General features: G+C 34.7%; 1 protein-coding gene across 1 annotated transcript in view; it reads left to right on the top strand.

Annotated features, from left to right (window-relative positions):
• The first annotated feature begins 1,089 nt into the window (after positions 1-1,089).
• LOC127880070 (sushi, von Willebrand factor type A, EGF and pentraxin domain-containing protein 1-like) overlaps positions 1,090-18,803 on the top strand; it is a 29,019-nt gene continuing 11,305 nt past the window's right edge. Inside the window, exons 1-16 of the mRNA XM_052427303.1 lie at positions 1,090-1,276; positions 6,229-6,470; positions 7,206-7,387; positions 9,846-9,949; positions 10,079-10,341; positions 10,953-11,123; positions 11,240-11,280; positions 11,650-11,723; positions 11,843-12,026; positions 14,024-14,101; positions 14,780-14,953; positions 15,126-15,299; positions 15,512-15,688; positions 15,816-15,989; positions 16,088-16,261; positions 18,443-18,616. Coding sequence (XP_052283263.1) covers positions 1,169-1,276; positions 6,229-6,470; positions 7,206-7,387; positions 9,846-9,949; positions 10,079-10,341; positions 10,953-11,123; positions 11,240-11,280; positions 11,650-11,723; positions 11,843-12,026; positions 14,024-14,101; positions 14,780-14,953; positions 15,126-15,299; positions 15,512-15,688; positions 15,816-15,989; positions 16,088-16,261; positions 18,443-18,616 — 2,494 coding nt within the window. The 5' untranslated portion in view covers positions 1,090-1,168. The remainder of the gene's footprint in view (positions 1,277-6,228; positions 6,471-7,205; positions 7,388-9,845; positions 9,950-10,078; positions 10,342-10,952; positions 11,124-11,239; positions 11,281-11,649; positions 11,724-11,842; positions 12,027-14,023; positions 14,102-14,779; positions 14,954-15,125; positions 15,300-15,511; positions 15,689-15,815; positions 15,990-16,087; positions 16,262-18,442; positions 18,617-18,803) is intronic.

Here is an 18,803-nt window from a genome sequence, read left to right as displayed (position 1 = left end):
TTTCTAGATATAACTAAGGATTCGGTTTTGGATGGATTGAAGGTTACCAACCACTTATCAGCCCAGGAATTAATTTTTGCAAGATCAGTGTTAAGATGATTAGCCGCATCAACAGGGTTGTCGACGATGATATATAGCGTGGTGTCGTCTGCAAATAGGCGAATTGGACAGTGAATATCTCGTACAATGTCATTTATATAAATGAGAAAGAGGAGGGGCCCTTATAAAGACCCTTGAGGGACACCAGCGTTTATCGGTAATGGGTCAGATTGGCAGCCAGAGATTACAACACACTGGGTCCTCTCATGTAGGTAGTCTTTTAACCAAGATAGAAGATTTCCCGAGATACCACTAAGTCGGAGCTTGTGGTTTTATCGTTTAAACTAATGCAAAGGCGATGATAATGATTAATTTTACAACTGTATAGAGTTAACAGCACGATAACTCATTAATTACAGGTTAAAGGAGGCATGCTTCATGAACGTTGAAATTCGTATACGAAAAATATGTGCTTGAGCGCATGACATTTTTGCCATTCCCTGTGTATCAAGTAGGGTAGTTGTCAGCCACCTGCGCTTACTGTACCAGATAACACAGGAAAAGTGCGCGTAATTTAACTAACCACTGTGATATTACTGAATTACTGCTGAATAAAAAGGTCAAATGAACAAAATAAATTCTGAATATAAATGTATGCTCTATAAGACAATCAATGTTCTATAATGAGGGTTTTCTGTGCACCATCTGAAATCAAAAAAGAAATTATCAGATTAATTGAATTCTTATCAGATAAATTAATTTTCATTCACTTTATTATACACTGGGTTATTTACATTTACGCTTTGCAGTTCTGTGGTAATAAACGAATGTTCTAGTTGTAAATGCTTATCAAAGTGATATAAAAAAAAACGAATACGTCTTCTCAATTTCATTTTCTAACTATACTCCATTACTTCGGTAATCAAGTCTCTTCAGAAGGGTAAGGTCGCTTTAACAGTTGAGTCGTCGTTATAAATAACTACACATTCGAATGACTTGGCGTGGGTTTTTCCTTCTATAGACCTAAACCTCACACTTAACAAAACGCCGCCTAAAACCCGCAATGTCTGTCTGATCACCGTCAATGTAACTCGAGGCTTCAAGAACAGTTTCATCAGTCGTCTCTAAAATGTGGAAGCATTTAATAATTTTATTTACGATAGGATTTGATGTGTTTTTAGGCACTCACTTTAGAGGAGCGATTATTATGTGGGAGCCAGACGACACTGGACCGGTGGTAGGTCAAGCAAAATACGGGATCGCCGTAAAACATGGATTGTTATTATTATTATTTCCGTGGTATTATTATTCATTATTGTTTATTATTATTTTATTATTATTATTATTATTATTATTATTATTATTATTATTATTATTGTTATTATTATTATTATTTTTTTATTTTTTTTTAAAATTATTATTATGATTATTAGTATTATCATTATTATTATTATGATTATTGCTTAATTGTTAATATTTCGTACGTTTTCATCCTCGTATGCACAGCGGCCAAATTCATTAAACATATACATTGAACGATATGGTTTTGGTCTCGACTGTTGAATAGCCACATGGACGCTCGTCTGAACCCCATCTAAATCGATCATCATGGAGGCGGTAAACTTGAGCCCATCACATAATGCGCGTTGCTTTATGCATGTCTAGTCTACGAAAAACGTCATGTTGTCCAATGCAACAAAGTGGTGTCTCAGAGACGGACAAATTGATTGTTGTTTTTTATAATTGCAAACACCTTTCTCTTACCGTAGCCCCAATAATGACTTAAAATTGAAACAGGAAATGGTAAAACGGCAGATCGTAAAGGGATCCGAACAAAAATATTAAACACGGATCGATAGTGAAGTATGTACAATTTCGTCGATTCATTAGAAAATAACAAAAAACAAGTAACCATTTAAACAAATATACAAGTATATGTTTTCTTGATTTTCATTGGAATCATCTTACTGATCACTCGATGCAAAAGAGTCTTTGTCGATTATAATGTCACGTACAGTTGATATAGAGGTAATGGAACCTGGACTTATTTGTTAGGACCTGCTTGGGCTTATGTAATTACTTGTTGGTACCTATAATGTTGTAACTAATTGTTGATATCCATAAGTGCATACCTACTGGACCAATATGTATTTGTTTACCTGGATAAATATGTGCTACCTTTGCTCGGACTCATATGCATTTGCTTTGGTGTTGTTTGCATTGTGGCACCAATTAAGGCTGTTCTTTAATCCTTGCGAGTTCTCACCAGGATCCCTATAGGCTTGCTTCTGTGACCTTTGGGATTCTTTTAGCTTTAAACTTCAGAACTCTAGGGGGATATTATCTTGAACCAATATGCGACTATTTCTGAGAACAATGTGGGATAATAGTTTTCGACCCAAATGAGCTTACTTGTTGGAACCCATACGAGCTCGATTGCAGGTTTCAAAAATGGTCTTCTGTTTAAGATTGGTATCCTCATGTTTATAAAACTATGCGTAATTAAGCTGTTTTTCTCGCCACAAGCACTAATCCGATTACGACATTTTAAATGCGGAAAGTAAAGGTGGTTTCCCACAAAATATTTTTAATGCGGAAAGTTAAGGTAATTTCCCACATAACAGATTTGAAACAATTCTTCGATGCGTGGATTTCGTAATACGATATATTTTATTGACACAACACAATGGTTTATACAAACCTTTACATATAAAGTGTACCAGAATAATCCGAATGTAAAAAAGCATGCAACGTTAGCATGCCAAACGTGAAAAATCTGTGTTTTGAAGAACGATTTGGACATTTGAGTCATCTGGGTGTACAATTACCTATCTGAAATAAGCGCGAAACCTAAAACGAATATTTCAATAGCGTCATATTATAAATAGCCTCATATTGGCAAGACTCAATGTATGTCGTTAACCGTGTGAAATAATTTCAGAACTATTTATACTACATTAATTTAATAAGATTGCACTACGTTATATAACTAAACGTTGAATCTGAAACATAGGGAATATTACACGGTACGACTGTGGTTTCCGATGCATTGTATCGAACGAGTTGATTTTGTGGCGTTGTATTTCACGTGCTCACAGGACGATATGACCATCGGGACTCCACACAAATGAAATATGTAATTAATTACATACATTATTACGATGAAAAGCAACATTACGAGACACAAACGCAATCAATGATGCATAATACATCTCGACCATTTTAACATTGTATTATCCCACGAGTGCACAATTAAATTGGAAACGCTGACCCATTAAGTGTTATTACACCTCCGACCGACAACACTTCTTAACTTCGAACTTCTCCAAAAGTATCATGTCCCTGACCGACAACACAATTTTAGCCCCACCTACAGTTTATATTGTTATGCTGATGCTCAATAATTAACCATTCGTAACTAACGCACACTTTTTTTCTCGAACTATTAGTTTAGGATTGCTGTTTAAAAAATTGATCTGGACAAGAGATTGTAAAAGATTTGACGAATGAGGGATGATTTCAATAGTTTTTTACGGGGAAACACGCATGTAGTGCAAACAATCAATATGCGTGAAGTAGTACCTTAAATAATTAGAAATAGGAAACGTCGTTATTAACATTGAACTTTAAATAATAGCGTGCATGTTAAAATGCATAATTTTAACACTTACCTTCCACAAATCCACAATATTCCACTGTTATAATTAAAATGTCAATGACATTTAAGCTGCCATTTTGTTGTTTGCAACCGAGAAACCGATCTTAGTGTACTATATATATTTGTGTTTGCGATGTTGCGTGTATCCATACATTTCTCACATCTTTCGCAATATAACTACGTCATTCCTTGAGAATACGCCATGAAAATGGTCGATTTCGTCATTATTACACAAGACAACAATTTTGTTGTAAAATGATAATTTTAGAATGTTTGCTTTTCCCACCCGGTTTATCATACAACTTTTATATTTTATATAAACTTTTTTTACGACAACAGGAAGTGATATCCCTGTTAGTAAAATATTTTGTTCAGTACAATCGTTAAAGCGTTGCAAATCCGATGATATTTTATTAAACGACTAGTTCTAATTCAATGCATTGACACAGTGACAAATCTGTTGTGTGTTATATTCAACCACATTTAACATTCTTGATGTTAGGCAAAAATGTATCGAGGAATTACACTAGTCTGATGTATGTCGAAACTATTTACCTATCGTTAAACAGATGTCGAACACATACTTTTACAGGAACTTCATCGTAGAGTAGTACTAGCATTTAGTAATTGTCTAAAGAACATTTATAGAATTTCATGTCAGCTGAATTTAGCTGAAATTCTTTATGGCAATATTATTTGGCTTATTTGAGTGCATACATTGTGTCACACTGAACAAGATATATATTAATATGAAACATATTATTCACCAGATTAAACTATTTAAATGTTCATTCATTTGATAATCGTTTAACAATTATATGTACTGTAATTATATGTAGTAAGCTTAAAGAAACTCACAACTTGCCTCAAGAAACATGAATTTTGTGTGACCTAGGCAATACCTTCGTGTAATTCTTTGGTGTTATTCTGTGATGTGGTGCGATTTTTCATCGCGCTCCTTAGTGCATTCTTAGCCCAACCAATTTTAAATTGCGAGCAGCTATAAACAGAATCGTAAATGCTAATGAACTGGGACGGTTGCGGTTCTGATTCGTTGCACATTTACAGAAAGCTTAACAAAAACTATTTGACGGATGGTCATACTCTGGAATTAAAACCTTTTTTGTATACACCTATCAAGAACTATTTGTGTCTATTGGCGTGCGAATTTCATCAAAAGATCGTCTTCGAATTTAACAACAAAAATTGCATTCACATTTACTTTATCTTGATGGCATGTTTTGAAATAATTCAAATATGACATGAATATTCGGAAATTATCAAAATTTTACAGAGAACTTCTTGCAACGAAATTCAGGACTGAAAAAAAGTATTTTACGCACACAGTTGCAATATTATGTTGACATGCAACTCTTGTTCTGCATTATGAATACAATTACATATGTTACGCGCACCGTATTGCAATCGTATTGAAAATTTGCAGCTGCCGTTGAGACATTTCACTTGTAAAGTATGCTGCAACCATAGATGACACGGTACGATGATAAAATATTTGCCACTGACGGAGATGGTATAAATGCAAAAGTGTACCTCTAGTTACTTTACTTAATTGATCATGCAGCAATACTTGTATATGTTTGTTTTTGGTCTGCAAGTTTTAGCCGAGGCAGCGTCCTCGTCGAGCTTAGTAACAACGCTGCTTTCTTTAATAATTTAATTTTGTTTCCTTTTTAGTTGACTTGCGAGTCACAGTTTCTTTAAGACGTATACTATTCTGCGAAACGAAGCGTATTTATAGCTTGCTGTTTTGGCAAACATATGTTTAAAATCTAGCTTACGCGAAATATTATGGGCAGGCAAAGTGTCTTAATATCTTGTCTGGAAGTGGTGGTAGGGTGAGGGTAATTGCCATATTAATATCGTCCTACCAGTATCGTACACACGAAGGTCAATCTTTTCTTTGAACGTTCATGAAGACTTGGTTATACCACTTCTTTAAGTACCAGTGTTGCTTATTCTAAGTTACTTGGGCTGCTGTAGATTGATATAAATATGGCGGCTTGTTAATTGATGCGTTTTAGTTTTCCATTTTTTTTGTGTTCGTGTTTCGTAAATATTTGGGACAATAGGTACGTTTCTGAGCAATCCGAATAATGAATGATGCCTTCGTGCGAGTGAGCCATTTCATGTCTTAAAAAAGGATTTCGAACCAGTAACTGAAACTCAAGGGGATGCAAGATAATATTATGCATGCTTAAGATGTGCGTGCATTGTTATTTGGAGTATTCTTCTGCGTTTAAGTTGTGTAGGTTTATGAGATATAACCATAGTTGCTGGCCGTCGTTTGTGACGTTTTGTATGTGATGTTATGATAAACACCCATCTGCATAAATTAAGCCTCACCTGAGACCTAATTTGGTCCTATATGTCATGTCTACGGGGCATATGTTTTTATCCGAACACCACGTAACCTCATTCCTGAATTATTTATACATTATTAATCATATGTCATTACATACTAACTCAACTAACTATTTAACGATTGTGTGCGATATTATTTCGTTTTTCAGATCAAAGTTCATTTCCGGATATCGTGGAGAAGATCGTATTCGTCACATTATTATTGTGACGACACCATCATCAGTAACAGGACACTCATCGGCACCGACTCCATGACTTGTTTCTCAGGCTGTACAGGCAATGTCGGATCATTGCAGTTTTTGTGTACTGATTATAATACTGGCAACGACGACTGGACTACAGGCAGGAATACCATAACGTATACTCCAGGAAGTACAGCCTTTACATTTGGGTATTGAGTATAACATGGTTTTTACCAATGCTATGTTCTGATTAGAGTTCTTAGAGTCCAGTTTGTCTGCTCATGTATTACTTAAGGAAAATTATACACGGATATGCACGTTATGGTCTTACATATGCATGGAAAAATATTTTTTAATGCTATAGGTTTTACCTAGCACTTATTTTCCAAAATGCCTGATCGTTCGACAGTGTCCTTCTTAAAAAACGCGGACCAAAATGAGAAACATATTTTTCTTTTCTTTTAAGGGGATACGTAAATTTGTGGCTAACAATTGTCAAGTACTGTGATTGTGCAGTGTATTAACGAAGGATTCGTGAACCGAATGTCATGGTTTTAAAAACAACTTTTTTATTCTAAATGCATCGACACACACGTATTGTGTACTTCGGGACTGATTTGAAATACATCTGAATTTTAAATATGCACTTGATTTGTGATCGTCGTCTCAGTAGTGCCAAACTCAACGACTATTACTGATAATAATGCCAAAGCGTGTATCCCATGATAAAATGAGTCTCGTTTAAGAAGAAAATAAGAAAAAACGTCGTCAGTATTGTATAGATCTTCCCGCTTCTATTATGCTATCTGTTGAGGAAAAGTTCCAACCGTTCTCAACGGAATATTTACCAGGATCATGGTAAAAATATTCCACAATACGAAGCGGAATTTACCCTTCCGCTGGAAAGCAATTACATAGTTGATATATTAATGCATTTTATTCAGATACACAAGTTGCTGCTGGATTTCGACTCTCGTGTATGGTCGTGATAGCGACTGGCGGTTTCAGGCCACGGTGGACATGAGTGTCCGGAACGACACAGGGATCATTAATCGCTCTCCAACAGTCGAGATGGCGCCCATAGCTGTTCTTCTATCAGGATGCACCTACACTATTCAATTGCCAGGTAACTAAGTGACGTTTTTTGGAAAGATTTACTTGAAATTATAGAAGACATCATATGGCTTTGTTTTCCTCTTTTTTTGGAAGATTAGAGCACATTTCATAAAGTGTTGTACAGTGAGCTAGATAATCTTTCTATGTAAAATACTGTTGAGCTTCTTTAATGCGACTATTTGAAAAATAAACTAACTGTTATCACAGCGTTAGATGCAAGTTAGAAGTTAAGATGTAATCACGCTAAACTCGAAGAGTTACTTAAAAAGTGCAACTTTCTGTCTTATTGAAGCCTCGTTTTATATCAAATTTTGGGCAGAAATGAATAAAGTTTGAACATTTTCTAATACAAATACGTGTTTTCAATAATATCAACGAATGAGTTACAAGATATAATGGGAAAAGAGACATAATTTGAAATGATTTATCAACATTTTTAACTAAGAGCTTAACTACCAACATGTTTAACAAGCTCTCTACTCTCTGTGCAGAAATCAATTAACGGTGCTCTCCCTTTTGCGCAGATGTAGAGACATATCGAATGTCAATTATGATGTCTCTATAACAAGCTAGTCTATTATTATGCCAAATGTTTGTACTCTATTTCTAAAATATTTTAAGTTACAGAAACTTTAGAGTATACATTTTTTTAAATAATAAGGTTATAGTAATATTGACGGTCTTAAGGGGTCACAAGACTTATGATTGAAGTGCGATTTTATTTCTATTTTTCCTGTCAGTTTCATTTTTAAGAAATCACGTTTTTAGACGGTCACAGTGATGCTGATATTGATGATGAATTTCATTATATTGGTAATGATGCTGATGTCGATAATGATTATTTAATGTGGCTGGAGTGTAATGGCAATTATAATTATAGCTAGTGTTTGTGGGGATTTTATGATGATGATAATGATGATGATGATGACGATGATGGCGATGATGGCGATGATGATGATGATGATGATGATGATGATGATGATGATGATGATGATGATGATGATGATTATGATGATGATGATGATGATGATGATGATGATGGTGATGATGATGATGATGATGATGATGATGATGATGATGATGATGATGATGATGATGATGATGATGATGATGATGCTGATGATGATGATGATGATGATGATGACGATGATGATGATGATGGTGTCGGTAATAATACCAATTTTCATGCAATTAAAATGATGGATGTTTTAGTTTAACGGGTTGAAACCAAATTACATTTTATTTCGGCATTGCTTTTATAATTGGGATTGCGCTTCGAATTCGGTATGCCACCACTCCTTTCTTTTAAGAAAAAGAACAGTGTTCTTACTTCTTCACGAAGCAATAGCGCAACTATAAACTATATTGTATTTCTGTTTATTTGTCATAATCAATTGCCTCCAGTAAGACATGTGAACTGAGTATTGAATATTATCAATAGTTATAGTACTTGGTGCTGAGTAAAGCTATGTGACCTTTGAAATGGTTTTTAGAATTCATATTAAAAACTATTAATAACTATTCAAATAACATCTCACATTGTTAACTATTATTAAACATATAATGTTCTTAACATCTATATTTTGTAACATAATGTGCATTATACATCAGTATGTACTTTAGGTTTTCAGATAAACCGACATATAAAGACCAGCATTAACTATGAATAGCCTTAACAAAAGTTCATATACACTTCTATCAGTATTCATAATTATAAAACTTTAAAAACTAAAACAAAAACAGACAAATATTGTAAATGAAATATTATGCAAACATTTTCGACATCAAACACCACGAAGTGTGCATTTGTATTGTTGGGTCGATATGTCTCGAGAAAACTATGTATCCAGATCAAATATAAAACACAAACTTTCTCCACTCTAGTTGCACCATAATGACCAAATCTAGATGAAAATTGGTCACAATATTTATGTTGACAATATCTTGGAAGAGTTCAAAATCTAGGTAATTGGTTCAAATCTGAGTTAAACTTTGTCACAACTTTGAGGGCCAAATTAATGACTCAATCTTGATCAAACATATCAGATTGTTTATCTTCAAAATATCTCGACCGTGATCGAATCTTGGTCATAGTCATCCAAAATCTAGGTCACGGTGCACATTCTTATAAAATACAATTTCCACTTTAGGGGCCACCTTTATTACTACACATTGATGAAACTTGGTCATTATATTTATATTGACGATACGTGACAAATCTGGTTTCTTTTTCGAGGTTTTTATCACTAAATTGGTCTTTAAGATATACGATGTTAGCCGATATACATTGTACATAACACTTATGACGACAAGTTATTCTTTGGTATTACGATTCACTCCACGGGTCTATTTCGCGAGAAGTGGTGTCTAATGAATTTTCCTAATGAAAATTCTTCAGCAGTGATAGGTACATATTGTTATGATAAATTCTTGAAATACATTTACACAAATCATTTTTGCTTTTTAAGTTGGCGATGTAGATGGGGACATCGTCAGGTGCAGATGGGCGTCAGGTGTGCTAAATGAATGCGCTGGAGTTTGCAACGCAGCACCAGGCGCGACAATAAATCAGGTATTTCGTACTTTGTTCAAGTAACCATTCATGGATTCTCTTTATAGCTACATGTTAACAACAAGAACATGTATGCTCTAACGTCTACTGTACATTCATATTCCATATTGATTCGCTTGTTTGATTTAGGCCCAGTGCTCCATTACTTACACGGCCTCCACTATCGGCTATTACGCAGTAGCCGTCCAGATAGAAGACTTCAGAAGCCAGATCAGCACTATCCCTCTCAGCAGCATACCTATCCAGTTCTTGGTGCACGTGATTTCATGTACGAGCTGCACGTGTCACAGCGCCCCGGAGTTCGTCAGTCCAACACCCAAATCGGACGAATGTTACGCTATCAAAGTGGGGGATCAGTTTCAAGTTCCAATCACAGCAAGGAGTAAATACATGTACGAGCTTGTTTTTGTATAACTGACTTTGAAACAATTAAAGGGGCATTTTCACAGATTTTGGCATGTTTTGAAGTTTGTCATTAAATGCTTTATATTGATTAATGTAAGCATGGGATATAAAAAAGCTCAAGTAAAAAATCAAGAATAAAATAAAAAAAATAAAAAAGGTAACCCTCAGCAGGGCTAGAACAACTAACCCCTAGAGTCCTGGAGTAAAAAGTCTACGACTTAGACCACTCGGTCATCCTTCCGGATACAATGACGGATGTATTTTATACTTTATATAAGCAATCCTCGTAGTTTCACAAAATATAACGACAACAACAGAACTCTCCAAATTATTCATTCGTTTCGCGTTGCAACGCTTTATAATTTTCGGATTTTTAAATCGTCAGAAGATGCATATTATGGCTACTTTAGAGCATGGTCAATGTTCAGTATTACTGTTTCCTCACAAATATCATAACTAAAACGAAAATTTGCGAATCTGAAACAACTTTTTTCAATTTTGTCAATTTACCCAAACATGAAAAGGCCCCTTTAATCATTCATAATAATTTATTTAAATATTAAATAAACCGTTAAAACAAATATTATTCTTTCTACAGCCTGCGAAGTGTGACGACGATAACCCCTATCGGGATGAGACGGTCCACGGCTACGCAGTCCACTGATGGTACGTGGAACTTAATGTCTGTGACCGTCACATGGACGCCAGTGGCGTCTGACGGCGGACGGGACCACAGCCTCTGCTTCTACGCAACGGACAACAACATCGGGTACGGGGTTATTGCTGTACCGAAATCAACATTAAAAATTGCTTATGTATTCTCAATATTTGATGTGTTTGTGTGATTGGAGGTATCGCTAATTAAAGCATTTTTATATGTTGTAGAATAAGCAGCGTTGCACAGTGCATTCGAATAGCTGTGTCCGGTAAGTTTATATGGAACCTTCTCGGAAAAACATGCATTTATGGAATAAATCAATTAAATAATTATATGAAATATTATCACAATACGGATAACATTAATTGAAAGATGTTATATATGTAATGGATATCAAGATATATCGGTCAATAAGTATGTAGATTACTGGTATTCGACAAGTACAAATAATGCTTCAAGCCATTTAAACAGTTTCCTCAAATCCAAGCATTAAAAATATGTGAGGGCTACCATGGAATGCAAGTTTGATGAAAAAAACCACAACTAAATCGCCGTTGGTAAATGTGTGAACTTCAAATTAAGGCCCATACTTGTTTTACTACCAATATAATATCGCGATTTGATTATTCGTTTGCAGTACCAGGACCCATTCCTTTACGAGTCGAACGCGTAGCGCTTACAAATCTGTGGGTTATTGTCATTGATAAGTCGGTAAGTTGATATTCGGATCATTGCACTTTGTCCTGTTTTCCTGTAATTTTCTTGATTTCTGATTACTAGTATTCATATGCAACAGAGTGATATATCGGTTTAATTTTTTAATTTTTAAGTTTAAAAGACCAAACGCATCGGCTTTCATAGAGGTCTTCAATACATCGACTGACACTTTGATCGAGAGCGTTGATGTCGCGACATCCAGTGACGTCGTGTATGACGTTTACAACAGACGTATCAACGTAACCCTTAGGTACCCATACGATATTGACACAGACTACCACGTGATTCTGCCACCAGGTAAACATCAATGCTATTCCGGGACATAATAGTAATAATTCCTTACTAAACAGCTTATCTATAAATATTGCATGTTCGTCCGTTGAGATTTCACAGTTTATGTAATCGCATGCAACCAATGAACTTCAGAACTTGAATAAAAAAGTACCATGATATGTCTTTTATTTCAATAAAAATTACATAAATCTCTTTCCTTGTTGGATCTTACTTTTGCAGTAAGAAATTACAAAAGTTTTGGTACTTATTGTTTTTTAACATAACACTGTATGTTATTGGTCTTTTTTTTATCCAAGAAGCATGTTTCAAATTGTGTCGCGCAACTGCACACGTATTCACAACTATGTTAACTTGTGCACCACTATGTTTGTATTGTTTTTTAATAAATCGCGCAACTTAAAATTACTGCTGCTACAGTGTTGAAACGCAATGAACAAATTAATCACCATGACATCTTTGTATCATAAATTTAGCGAATTTATGTTATTGTCTTTTTTACTTAATTTATCCGACGACAGAAGGTTTACAATGCGATTCTTGCCGAGCCGTGTATGCCTTTCTGTTACGAGTCGGATAAATTCCAGTACACAAAGACGCTTACATAATATTGTATTTCTCATGCAATATTTTTTTAAACCTTTGGTGAATAAACAACAACACAATATTAGCGTTCAATTGTTGAAATCTATATCCAAAACATATTTAATTAACAGAATCTAACCTTGCGTAGTAATGTCAAAATTATAAGTGATATAACCCGGTTACGCCCCACGTAATTGTCTTCAACAATGCCATGCAAAAGCAGAGTAACATGAAAACATATCGCTCTATGCCTCGATTATAATTTAACCAGCATTTCAAATGTTACACACTCAAGCATACCACAGAAGGTTTTATTCAGATTGAATGTCTTGTATCACCAAATAAAAAGATCAAAAACAAAGTTGAGTTCCATTTTCAACTTACAAGATGTGTACTCCCTATGCCAAATATGATGCAGTATTTCTCTCCGCCGAAATGGTTGTTTGTGTCTATTCAAAACTCTTCTTAAACTTTTTGTTTGACACGCTTTTTAATAACGTGCATATATACGTATTTTCATGGAATAAAATCACCATGTTTAATTTCGTTTAGTTTTGTTTACAATATGCATTTTTTTTAACAGTTGATGTATGCAGGCAAGTATTTGTTTAGAGACTTACTTTGTTCAACTATCAAAAGGACGACATATACATCAATGAAATAAACCTTTAAATTATACGTCAATTTCCATTGAATTTTAAAATAACAACGCACCGCAATAATACGTTTTAACAGTCCTTTTAGTAACTGACACTGTTTTCAATGCCACAATTTTTCAACAAAACATATGATTTTTAACATCGCATTATTCGAATGCATTCTTTAAATCTACACTTGAATCTCATCGGTTCATTCGAGACATATAGTCCAACTATTTTATTCTCATTTATTGTAAGAACCAATCATAAACACACAAATAAGTCATATTTAAATGCAACTGCATTTAAAATTGCCCAGCCAATCGCATCAGGAGGCAAGCGCTTGCAGTTGGGCGATTTGTTTTGCATTCAGTAAAAAACATCAGTATGAACTCTGTATTGGATGAATAACTAACGGTTATTATTCTTGTATGATATATTACTTTAAAATGTATATATTCAATGCAAATATGTATTGAAAAGAAAGAAAAAAATGACTGGTGATACAGTTTAGCGTTTATAATCGTCTACCAGATGTAAATTCATGTGACCTTTAAAAGGAAAAGAAAGATAAAAAGTAGTACATATAGTAGCATTGTTAAGGCTGGTACACATATACAACAAAAAAGTTTATCCGAAGCCCAAAGTTCCTTCTATAACAAAATTAAGCTGTATAACAAAATCTCGACATAAGCCGAGACAAAGTGGAATGTAAGAAAATCCGTGTCCTGCGGTCACATGTCTCGTTTTTAAATAATAATATTCAATAATATGCCTCAGGTCTCGTGGAAGGTTACGTCAGCTGCGGAGCTCTGTCGGTTGCCATTAACAACACATCGTTTTGGAAAATAGAATTAGGTATTAACAAAGCGTAATGCTAAGTTAAACTGAACCTTACCCGTTTGATTGTTAATAAAATAAGAGCATCAAATAATGTATTTGTCGTACTTATATATATATATATATATATATATATATATTGGTTTTTTTTGTTTTTAGTTTTTATATTGTTCTTTCTTAAATTAAGTGTCTCATATAATGAAAGATGTTATAGTGTTCTTGTGACAACAATAACTGTTTAAGACTGTGGAGCGTTTTCATTCGCTTAGTTTTCGTTTATTGACCAATCGCATTTTGTTATTTTGCTGAAATGCAGTTGCAACGTCAAACGACGTCACGAAATGTAAACAACATTCGGGATTTATCATTATGTTTGCGTAAATCTTTATTTAATTTGCTCATTTAAAAGCATGTGATAAAAAAGATCTGACACTCGTTGTCATATCATACCATATGTTATTAAACTCGTCCAGGAAATAGTTAGTAAGCTCGCCAAAGCCTCGCTTACTAACAAATTCCTGAACTCGTTTAATAAAACACGGTATGATATGACAACTTGTGTCAGATCCTATATATATATATATATATATATATATATATATATATATATATATTTATTTTTTTTCTGTCTTAAATTAAGTGTCTCATATGATGAAAGATGTTTTAGTGTTCTTGTGACAACAATAACTGTTTCAGACTGTGGACCGTTAACGCTTGGTAATGGGTCGGTGTTGGCACCAAACGGTACTGCATACCCGGCAAGCATCAACTACGCGTGCAATCCTGGGTTTGACTTAATGAGAAACAATACCCGCACCTGTCAGGCTAACAGAACATGGACCGGATATGATCCATTCTGTCAGATAAGGGGTACCATTTGCAATTATTCACGAGTGTTTCATAGAAATTTCTAAATTAAGCAATTTCATTAAAATACGTTAAGGTAATATTTTTACTATTTTTGATTCACAAAGACAAAATACAATTACTCTTTTTTTTTAACTTACTAGTAATTTTTTTAAACAGTTTTTGTGTATTTTAGATTGCGGTCCTTTTGCTACTCCCTCTAACGGTCATGCATCAACGAGATCCACCGTGTACAACACGACCGTTCTTTTCACCTGTGACACTGGTTACACTATGAACGGATCCGCACCAATGTACTGTAAAGCGTCGGGAACATGGTCTGATGTTTCACCAGTTTGCAATATTGTCAGTAAGTGTTTTATTTCATCCAAATATTTTGATGTACCCACAACGGAGTTCATGTGAACTTATAAAGAATCAACTTGGCATTAAATACACTGGTTTGCAACTATAAACACAACATAACATTCTGTAAAGCTTGTTTGGGAAGCAACACAAAACAAAAAAAAGTTATTAAAACATAATTATAGCATTTTGATACTAAAATATATTAATTTTCAGACTGCGGTTCGCCCTCACCATTATTGGACGGCTTTGTCTCCATCCCCAACGGCACTACGTTCATGGAGCAAGCTTACTATTCGTGTAAACCAGGCTTTGACTTAATTGGCCAGCAATCAAGCATGTGTCAGGCTAACGCCATGTGGACGTCGATCACAAGATCGTGTGTGCCGAAAGGTTCAAATTGTTTGTTTTCCACAAGATACGTTTTCTTTTAATTTCATGTTGTTTGTTTATGTTTACATTAGAATAAATACTTATTCTCAAGTCTAAATTATTATATTTTCATTTTCCCATTATCCAGATTGTGGTCCTCTAAACAGTCCTGCCAATGGAAAAATAAACATAAATGGCACAACCTTTGGCAACAGTGTTTCGTACACATGCACATTTGGTTACGCGCTCATTGGAGACATGTCACGCGTATGCCTTGCCAGCGGACTGTGGAGTGGTAGCGATCCTGTCTGCACCTTTAAAGGTACTAATGTGGTTATATTGTCATCTGATTTATGTTGTTCTAAAGTTTAAAATGGGAATATATGTACAAGTATAACATAACGTTGAGTGTATTTACAGATTGCGGCTCACCATCTGCACCGGCCAATGGCTCAGTGTTCGTGCCGGTGACACTTTATGGATCCTACGCCTTGTATGAATGCGTCCGCGGCTACCATATTGACGGTATAAGCACAAGAAAATGTGAAGCTGATGGAAAGTGGACCTTGCCTATTCCGAAATGTATATTAACAGGTACTAATCTTAATTCCAGAGTGTAATTTGAGTCATAAATAAATGCTTGTCTATCCATCGTCTAAGGTCATCGGTTATGCGCTTTTAACTGTGCGTGAAAACAAATACACGTGCTTGCTTAACTCAGTTTGTTTTCTGCAAACCTTTGAACCGACAAAAGTAAGTCGGAGTTTCAAAGTGTTCTCTTCAGTTGATTTATTTGATGGCAGCCTGAGAACACAGAAGTTCCCGTGGTCAAACATTTCTAAAACCACTCCATTTGACCATTGAATATATAATATGCTTGAATAATAATAATAATAATAATAATAATATGTGTGTCGTCCTAAGAAACAGGGTCTGCTGTATATCTTTCAGCAAAGTTCTAACGTTTCATATTAATATTTATACATACGGCTTTTGTGTTCAGTGGGCCAGTATTGCCATACTTTTTGCAGCATTCACGGGCCCCTGGGCCAATGCCTCCGAAGATGTGCCATTACGGGCCTAAAGCACACGATAGCCGTATTATAACTTAGTTATTACACACCTTACCTTAAGATTTATTATTGAATATACATAATTACCTGGAAATAATTGCACTGTACAGCATAATTAAACGTCATAATAGTATAAAGCTCAAGTTTATACGATCGTTATAATACTTTCGATTTTCATCTAGTAATATGATAAAATCTAATGTATTATTTTCTTAATCAGCATCATTTTACTGAACTACATGCCAATTTTTAGGTAGGCTTTCCATGCTTTAAAAAAATATACAGTTTTTTCAAAACCACCCCCACGCTCGGTTTTTTCCAGTTTATTTGCACCCCAGGGGTATATGAAAATTCCATCATTCATCCATATTTCCAAATACGGGCATGCAGTTGGTTTGTACAGATGCAGTAAAGGTGTTTAAAGTTTAAACAAGATGAAATAAGTATTCTTTGACAGACATTTATTTTTTAATAACTTGTTATCTATGGAAGAGCGCCATGAAATGTAAGTGGTTTCAGCCCAGTAGAAATTGTGTTGGTTAACAACAAAGTGTCATAAAATTCAAAATAGTATCATTGAAGTTATATTTTGAACTTAGTTTTAATAGATACACTATATACAGCTAAAATACCAAGAAATAGACAGATTACAGTTTACTTTTTGAAATACAAATAAAAATGCAGCATGCATAATTCGTATTTTCAGCAATAAATCACCCAATTTAGCCATAACGTTGTTTAAATTTTAAAAATGGAAAAATGTGCATAAAAATTGCAACATATTTAACAATAAATATAGCTTACATGCTATATTAAATCAAATTACGTTAAAAAAGAAATAAAACGCGTCGCAAAAAGTAGGCGTTAGTTTAAACTTATTTATTACGACATAGTAACATATTCATAAGTCACATGACATTGACATAGGATTGGGCTGAAAGGCGAACCTTATTGGAGCCCTCTCCCGATAGATAATATATTTACGCCTGACATTATGTCATGACGTCGTAGTAAATTGACAATACAAGATGCAAAATGCAACTTACAAATCCAAAAAACATAATACAGAATGCAACGTATATACAAGTCCACTAACATTGGTGGAAAGGAACACACGCAAGTAGGCGTTGTCGGCAGGATTCGAACGTGCGCGGGAAGATCCCAAAATAATTACAAACTATCGCCTTTACCACTCGGCCACGACAACTTCACATAAATATCTGCTTAAATTAGATATACATTAGTAAACAGGTAAAGCGGCTCTTCGATCTTTGAAGAAATCGCGGGAAGTCATTACGGATGCGCTACCTTAATTATTGGCTATATTGTGCCATACTATCCATACCAGAAAAGTATCAAAGTTACTATTCATATTAAAGGATGTAATAAACTGTTTGAAAAACTGACCAAGCAAAGAAAAAATAATGCATACATATTAATCACTTTTTCTGTGGTATATACTATTATGCCCGTATATTGTACTAGGACAGCCGCTCTTTATTACATCATCCATGACAGCTGCTTATTAAACGTGTTAACCGTAAAGCATTTCATTGGACAACATAACAGGAAATGTTGGTCAAAAAGCATCGGGCAGCAATAATTTAAATCGTAGAATAACACGAGCGTCTCGTACCCAGGCTCGCATACTTTAAAATTAAACTTATCTGAAGAGTTATGTTACTTCTATTTCCGCTGTCAGACTGTGGTAACTTGACGTCACCCACCCATGGCTCGGTGGGCTTCAACTCCTCTCTACTGGACAACTGCGCCATATACTCGTGTCATACAGGGTATGAAGTCATTGGTAGTAAGATCGTATGCTGTCAGCAAAATGGTACATGGACGAGTTCAAAATCTACTTGTACTATAAAAGGTACGAGCATTATTTACCTTTGCTGTTGTGATTCGTATTGAAAACGTGTTACTCAGACATGTTTAATAATTCAACAAGCCTTCATTGCACAAAAAAGTATAAACATAGATATAATTATGTTCTACTGATAACCTTATATTGCTATCAAAACCATTCCACAGCAAACGATTTCTGAACTGATACCAGA

The sequence above is a fragment of the Dreissena polymorpha genome, chromosome 4 (assembly GCF_020536995.1).
Source record: "Dreissena polymorpha isolate Duluth1 chromosome 4, UMN_Dpol_1.0, whole genome shotgun sequence".
NCBI lineage: Eukaryota > Metazoa > Mollusca > Bivalvia > Myida > Dreissenidae > Dreissena > Dreissena polymorpha.
The sequence above is the reverse complement of the archived record's forward strand: the minus strand, read 5'-3'. Positions and strand labels throughout refer to the sequence as shown.